The sequence below is a fragment of the Maylandia zebra genome, unplaced genomic scaffold (assembly GCF_041146795.1).
Source record: "Maylandia zebra isolate NMK-2024a unplaced genomic scaffold, Mzebra_GT3a scaffold07, whole genome shotgun sequence".
Taxonomy (NCBI): Eukaryota; Metazoa; Chordata; class Actinopteri; order Cichliformes; family Cichlidae; genus Maylandia; species Maylandia zebra.
The window spans coordinates 123,929-132,508 of NW_027490037.1; the positions used below are offsets into that span (position 1 = coordinate 123,929).

At 51.1% G+C, this 8,580-nt stretch overlaps 1 protein-coding gene across 1 annotated transcript; it reads right to left on the bottom strand.

Moving 5' to 3' along the window:
• Positions 1–3,260: 3,260 nt before the first annotated feature.
• Positions 3,261–4,193, bottom strand: LOC143415828 (ubl carboxyl-terminal hydrolase 18-like). Its single transcript, XM_076881250.1, has one exon. The coding sequence runs from the start codon at positions 4,191–4,193 to the stop codon at positions 3,261–3,263; it is 933 nt and encodes a 310-aa protein (XP_076737365.1).
• Positions 4,194–8,580: the final 4,387 nt, after the last annotated feature.

Here is an 8,580-nt window from a genome sequence, read left to right on the forward strand (position 1 = left end):
GAGTGGAAGGATGCGTGTGATGTGTTCAATCACGTTTTCAAAGATGACATTTTTACGGTCGACATGTTGAAACGAGATTACGCTGCGACCATGATCACAATGGTCAGCGATTATCGACGCTCGGGGCCTTGTCGTGGGGACCCAGACGACGGTAGAACGGCGCTTGCGTTGCGGAGACACACACCTCTTACACACGGTGGACAGAGAGAGGATTGTAGTGACCCAACGCAATGTTCGCATGCTGCACCACAGGGTAAACGTTCACAAAAAAGAAAACAGACGCCATCGCACCACTCTTCGCAACGGGAGAGATCTCACGGATCGAAACGGGGATCGTCCAAGAAACACAGATCTTGTGATTAGAATGTGTCTGTGCACGTACATGTTGTTGTTGTATATACTTTCCATGAAATAAAGTGTCTTGTTGTTGTCGTTGTATATACTTTCCATGAAATAAAGTGTCGCTGCTTCCTTACTATACACATCTAGTTTGTTTCTTTTTAGCTAGTGTGCGGTGCAGGACAAAGAAGAAGGACAGGAATGTGTAGAAGACCAACATACCTCAAAAGCAATTAGATTCAAGACAAAAGTCAGAATAAAGCTTTCGGTGAATTTATTTACACAAATATATACACATTTACACCGCTTCCCTGGTAGCTAGAAACTGGTACTTTTGCTCATAGCACGCAGAGTACCGTTGGACCTTCGCTTGACGAATATATACAACACAGGGTTTGACAGGCAATATAAATGACCGACACCCGTGCAAATGTTCAACACTGTAGCTACGTTGCAATGTCTATGTGAACGAAAGTACAGCACACTGACGAGCCACGGTGTCCAACAGCACACGAACGATGCAACAGTGACCATCGGCAATATCTTCGCCCTTCTGTATGTGCGTGTTACGCGCTTGCCCAGCACGGTATTTTGTATGTGATTCTTTACAGTGTGTACAATCATGCTGTTACAGTATATGATAGCAACTGTAGGCAAAAGAAAAGACACGGTCATCCTAAGCCAAAAACTGAGGTCCTTCATCATAGGTGGCATGGCGTTGTAACAAAACATTATGGGAGACGTTGGGGATAACCGAATAGTCTGCCAGTAAAACATGTCCACCGTAGCAGATACAGCGGGTATGCATCCGCATATAGCACTCACTAGGCTTCTGCTTCTGCGGGACGCGCTCATTCCTCTATTGTGTACAATCTTCATATATCTGTTGACGTTCACGAAGACCAACAGGCACACCCCGTACTGGAAAAAGAGCTGTGGGCAAAAAAAAAAATGAAAACACAGTGAGTGTTACACATGTCCAAGTCACGGTGTCACGTCAAACGTACTGTAGTAGCTACGATGTTAGCACATACCGTGGTCAGGCCTTTAAAGACTTTACACATTGCGTATCCGAATATCCAGCGGCCGTGTAACACACTTTGGGTAAGCCACACAGGCAGAGTGAGCAGAGTGCATATGTCACAGATCCCCAATTGGGTAAAATACACATCGATGTTAGCAGGCCTCTTCCTCCTTCCATTTCTCGAATGAAGTATCAGCAACATGTACGAGTTCGCAAACAAGCCCAGTAACATCACCACCCCATGGATAACAGGCACGTACACGGCACTGCTGTTGTATGCTGCGTTTCGGTCACAGCTATGTGTACGGCTGAGCAGAGGCCTGATTGTCTCATTGTACCGCACGATGGTACGGTGTGAAATGTTAGCAATCGGCTCCATCTTGTCAAACTCAAGCCTACGGTGTAGCTGTATTTGTGCTCATGCGTGAAGTCCACTTAAACTGTGCCTCGGGGTGTCAAGCTCGCCGACCTGGCTACGGCACCGGCCGACCTACGGCACCGGCCGACCTACGGCACGGGCCGCAAACCTACAATACAACTGTCCCGTGGTTTATACGACACAACCTGAGAGGCCACACAAACGCTTGCTTTGGGGTGTTTGACATTGCCGGTAAAGGTATCGCTGAAGCTGGCATCCCAGATACAGCCATGTCTTCTGTAGAGATCCACATAATCGCCGGCGTTGTCCGCAGAGGGAGGCCTGATGTGAGACAAGCGCCTCCTGTTAGTTCATACGTGCGACGTTATCGCGTGAGCAAATGGCGTCTGCGTACCCTGGATCGTAGGATCATTGAAACGACTTTAACTCTGATACATGCGGTGATCCCTGCAGATAAATTCGAGCAATACTCGTTGCGACTAAAGGCACGTTTTGAAGGCTGGATAACATCTCACGCCCCGAACGAGCCGATCGCAACGACATCACTTGCAAGCGCCTTCGCCCAGGACGTATCTGACAATAACTGGCCCTATTTTGTCAGCCGTGGAAAACTCTTAAGTGACTCCGCTATTACATTCGGTGCACGTATTGTAAGGTACGAGGAGGCGCATGTACCGTGGTGGGTGTGGGACTCTATGAAAACACAACCTAAGTACACTGACGCCTTGACCGCAGAAGAGATGGCTCGATGCAGGGGAGCTCCCAGCGTGGGTGTGGGCCGAATGCAACCTGTAGTCCGGGAGCCGCATCATCGATCACCATGGGAGGGCTTCGCTTCGCCGGACCTTGAACATGAACGCCGGTTGACATTTGTTACCCAGGATCCAGGTCGCTTGCAAGCGAACGGGCCTGGTGGTCCGCCGGGTGTAATTGGCGCAGACGCTGGAGAACGCTCGGACTCGGACTCGGATGCGGCTGCAGGATCTCGCGGGGCTGATCTGCCGGCGTGTTGTTGCTGTTACGAAAGGAAGCCAATGTGCATGTTGAGCTGCGGACACATGTGCTGCTCGGCATGCATCGACCAGGGCGTCAGGGTGACGAAGAAGCGCTCGTGTTTTCTGTGCAAAGCGGAATGGACTTTTTGTCGTGCGGTGGACACGAGCAGTGTCCAGCCGGACATTGTCTGCGTAGAGTGCAATAAGCCTAGGGTGTACATAATGATATGTGGCCATGCAACCTGCGGTTGTTCTACCAGGGTTTGTCCAACGTGTAACACTGGGCCGACAGTAAGAGTTTTCATGTGACTGACCTAACTGTGGTGGATACAAAATAAATACGTTTGGATTTCGCCTGTTGACTGTAGTTGTAAATAAACATTACACACGCTGTCTTGTTTTATCGCATGTTTATTTTGCATCCGTATAACACATTCAATAATATACATGACAGACATACATCTCGTCAAAGTGAACACATACAGACTGTACAATCACAAACCAACAACCCGCTGGGGTGCACTTAGATTCTTCTGTACATTAACATATACAAATGAGCAGGCAGGTTGCAGTACGATAAGGGTAATACAGGGCACTGTTTCACAACATCGCCGTCAACAAAATACCACTTGGACATCTTTTTCACAAAGGCTGCGTAATGACCGAACTCATAGGGGCCTGTGTGAGTTATCATACCGTACAGTTCGTACTTTGTAGGCTGTGAAGTTGCAGACATCCTGCTACAGTCTAGTTCTTCTGGTACGTCGATCGCACTGGCGTTGACCATAAGCTCTCCGCGTTGCACACACCGCTGCCCTCTGGCAAGGGTGAAACACAGGACCGCGGGTAGCTCTGTGATATCCGTATTGACGTTCAGCTCCGTCTCCTCTTGACAGGTGCCACAGTGGTAGTCGGACACTCTAAAGGACTCAGAGTAGTCGTCCATGTAGTCCTGTAGCTTACTTGGCTCGTTTTCCCCAATATATACAATCACGTTGTTCGCCGCATGGTGCGAGACGCATTCCGCGTTACACGTTGAACACTTTGCCGATTGTCGTTTCCGTATAGTCCACAGGTCAGATGCTTGTTTGCATCGAGGGTCGCCGTCGTCCGCCAGTGCGTTTAGCACGCACTTAAACACCGAATCGGCATCTTGTTGAACCTCGTATGTCATGCCACTGTATCGAATTAGCGCGTCCACAAGTGAATTCGGATCGCACGGCGGCATTCCCGGAGTGTTACGGTCCATGTCCCGTAAGACACTCGTCAGTTCGCTCGTCACGGTGCTGTAGCTGGCTCTATCGCAGTCGGCGTCGTCGACATCATCAACAACAACAACATCATCATCGTCGTCATCAGATCTGGTCAGCGTGATCCTAAAGTCATCTGTGACATACAGACACTGCAATACACTGTTTACGGCGCAGTGAGACCCAACGTTGATCAGCCCTCTCATGTTGTTTATCCTTGCGTGCTGCGCGCGGCAGACAATGCTCAATAGTCCGTCGTGCAGTAAAGTGGCACACCCCTAAACAGTTCGTCCAGTGTCTTGATTGCTCCTTTGGTAGTCTCCTTTGCATCAATATGCACTAGTAGTATAATTATCTTGAAGTGATACGAGCTGAAGTTTGACAGGGGAGTCAACGTGACATGTTTTGTGATTTTCATAACGGGAGCCCAATCCAATAGCGCTGCCCTGTCGTGAGTGTACAGGCATAGTAGATCGAGGGACTCAAACATATCTCGCCTCAGCTCGTCCAAGCTTGGCACTCCTGAAAGTGCACTAGGTCTTAGTGTGATCTTAGTAAGACCCTGAGTGCAGTCCAGAGTGGTAACTGCGAGCGCGTTATCCCATAGCGCCTTAGCCTTTACTCTCAAGACAATGTTTCGCACAAGGTCTTTGACGAGTCCGCTGTGGTGAAGTGTCGCATCAGCCGCGCCGGGGGCCGAGTCCGGGCGGCACGCGGTCTTAGAAAACCTCGTGAACGGAAGACGGGTCGGGTTTCCGCACACCAGAACCTTAGCTGTACATTTATTCAAGTTGGCCTCGCCGACCCTCGAGCCTACCCAATTTGGTACGTCGGACAAATATTCTCTGAACGTAAAGTGCGTGTGCGCTAGCGATGACACAACGGGCTGAACTCTTGTGATAGCGCTGGCAACATTCCGCTGGCTCAACTCTGTGACCAAACGCTCTATGTCTTGGCTATTTGAAAAAGAAGACTGACATTTCTCTAGAAATGGCACAGCGGGAGATCCCGGCTCGTGCTTACTAAGTAGTTCCAAACACACAGATGTAATTCTCGGGCTGTGGGCACCTAGCAACTGTTGATGGTCCGGCTGGGGAAAGTGAGCGCTCAGATAACCCACTATGTCGATCATCACAGCCCCTCGGCCGAGTAGTAGGTGCTCGGTTGCCATGTTCGTAGGTAGCACGTTGTTCTCGGCGGCAGCTTTCAATGTCAAGAGAACTTGCATCAAGCACGGATAAAAGGATTCTCCCTGTTGCAACACCCAGTTGATCATCTTGGTGGATCTGAAGAACTGACCGTATTGAAACACGTATAGCCCATGAGCCTTAGCTTGCTTGTACACAGATTCCCTAGGTCCGGCAAACAATGAGGGATGTTCTTTTGTCAGCCGACATGCTCTTTCCACGACGTCGCGTTGGAAACACGCAACGTCGTCCTCCGTGGGGTTCGTGACAATGACCATGGTGACGTCGGACTCGCCTTTGGTCTGCTTAGTACGAACAAGGCATTTGACGCGACTGGGTTGACTGAGAGACGGCCTAGTCGACTGACGGTTTCCCGCAGCGGCTACATTGTACGCAGCTGGCACCTGTGGGACCGAGGGTGCCCGGGTAAGCGCGTCCTCCGCGGCAACGACACCCGTAGGCGCTCGCCCCCCCGTTTCATCGCTCGGCTGTTGGCCGCTAAGGGCAGCGTCCGCCGTGACATTGTGAAAGCCGGGCACCGCACCCGGCTGCGCGGCGGCCTGTGTTCGTTTTGCACACGGACGAAACGCCCCTACGCGGTCGGCATCTGCAGCACAGAGCGTCTCCAGAGTACTTTCCAGCGATTCGCCAGCTCTACGCTTTTCGGAGCATGCCTTTCTGACGCAATCGGACAGCGCTGTTTCTTTTTCTCTATACCACGGACTGGGTTGTAAATCCGGCGATAAGCGTATCAAGTCTATGCCGTAGTACCTTTTGCTCGTGTGTGTATACACCCCAAGCTTCTTTTCTTGCACTAGTATGCGGAACTGGTCGGGGACACAGTCGTTTGCTACGATGGCATCCGTCGCTCTGTACTGGCCGACCTGCATATTACTGGGGATTACGTGAACCGGCGAGGTGGCGTGTGATACGTCATCGTTCAAATACGTGTAACGGTTCAATTTCAACAACTCGCCGGGCGTGCTACGTTCTTGGGGAAACAAGGTGATGCAAAGCACGCCCATGTTAACGAAAGCTTTGTCTCGAATATTGCGGCCCATTTCACCCAGCGTACGCCCAATGGTTGCGGTGGTGGGCCTAGAGTGTCCGTACTTGCCGTACAGCGTCGCGCCGTCGTACGCTTTCATGTAGTTGCTTTGAAATGCAGTCGTGGGGTCTGAAGGCGTGTACACGCCGACGAGTTTAGAGAGGCTATCCCCGTAGGTCTTCTTACAGAATTCGGACGGCGTCTGAGCACGCCTGTATTCTATCAACGGGGATCCCGTGTACAGTTCCCACATGACACAATACCAGCTGAACACATCGCTGGCCGTGGTGGAATTTAGGCACCAAAGCACTTCGGGGGCCGTGTGCACTCGATTGCCCCGTTGCTGGTCTGGAGTCGAGTAGTTGCAGGCTGTGCCGAAGTCGCTGATCTTAAACGACAGCTCCACCGGTTTTCTATTGGGTTGATGGCACACGAGGATATTTCTGTACGTCAGGTCTCGGTGTTGAACATGTCTCGCGTGTAGGTACTCCAGTCCTCTCAATGTATCCAATTCCACAATGGGTATCAGCGCCAGGTGCACGGCGCTGTCGGTGGAGGTGCTCGATTCGGGCCTCTGCAGGTTGTTCATCCTGGCCATGAATTCCTGTAAGGAGAATAGGGCTCTCTCCATCACGATCACGGCCCTGCCGCCTAACGGATACTGCGGTATGTCGCACCAATATCCTCCAAAGGTACGTAGTATGTTTGGGTGCTTCATCGAAACGCCTATGGCGATTTCTTCCACTTGAGTGGCGATGTGCGCGTATCGGTAAAACTGATCCTCTATAAACGGCAGGCTCCAGTCTGCCATTTCTGGGAACATGTTAACTTTTGCAACTTGCACGTTGGAGGTTTCCACGATGATGCCGAACCCGCCTCGGCCCAACAGCATACTGGGATCTTGCATTGACTGCTGAATGTCAATGGAACACTGCAGGTTACTGGGTAGTCCGCTGTATACGGACCAAGGGTTTACCGTAGTAGCTTCACAGTCAGCAACGTCGACGTACTCTCTATGGAAACTGTCTAGCGAGCTGGAGCGCTTTCTTTCTTTCGCGGGTGAACTGTAGCTTTGTGGTCGATGCACGTGGAGTATCGGGTGATCGCCCTGGATCCTCGGATGTATCTGTTGGTATGGTTGCGCGGTGAACGTGGGTAGGAACGAAGTGCGTCTGGTGTTTGTTTTGATCAGCCGGTTTGTATTGTCCAGTAGGTCGCTGACATTCTTAGAGTACGGGGCCGTAATCTTAGGGTTAGTCATGAGAAACACCACCACAGAGTTGTACTTACTGGATATCGCATTTATTATGTACACCAGGAGGTATTTTGTTTGCTTGCTGATTTTAACCTCTTCCTGTACGGCTATCTCCTGTATGGCTAACAGCTGCACATCGCTCCGATCTTCCTCTCGTATATATCTTTCCAGTTCGGCCACCGTGTCGCAACTGGGACCTGGCACGAATCCGCTTCGGCCGGTCTCCGAGACGACAGACAGTATCCCTTGTAGATCATTATAACGAAACGTCCTCACGTGAAACGGACTGTATTTTTCGACCAGATCCAAAAGCAAGTCGCAGTATCGTTTGCCCCTGCCGGAGCGCGCAGGGGCGGCCATTGGCAGAGCTGCGGGTCGGACGTTGAAATACAGCGAATTCAGATTAATCTTCCGTCCTTTCTCTCTCTCTCGACAGGTAAATAAATATGAACTCTCGCAGAGAGATCACGTTTTCGGGTACAGCGACAGCCAACCTGTTTGAGTGTTTGGTGATGAGCGGCTCGCCTGCCACGGGCTACCTGCACGCCGCCTCGTTCAGGGATGTGAGGACACTTCAGATGGGCCTACAGCTTCTAAGGGACATGTGGACAAAGGTAGATGGGTTGTACGTCCCGAAATCCGACTTAGAATCCCTGCATGCGATGGAATATAAGAGCGCTGGATCCCACCCTCCGGATATCCCTCAGTGTATTGCAGTAGACGCGAGGAAACTGGCTAGATATTACATATATCTCCTTTTCCGTTACTGTGTCAGCGCAGCGGAGCACGGTTCGGCTGGCAGAGTTCACAAAGAGCACACGCTGCATCTTACGGACATCCCAACGTCTTGGATGCAATCTGTGACATCCACGAATTTCCCCTCCGCTCCTCCGATGATGATCGCACACCAGAGCGTTCCCGGCGTGCGCCAGCAGCAACAGCCTCAACCTAGTGGAATGACACAGGTGAATAGTACCCATCAACACGAACAGAGGTATACCGCTACACATGCTCAGGAACACTTGATGCTCCGTGATATTACACCGCAACAACATCATCGACACCAGCAACTCTATAACCCCGGCGACGTCCCACTTCGGCAT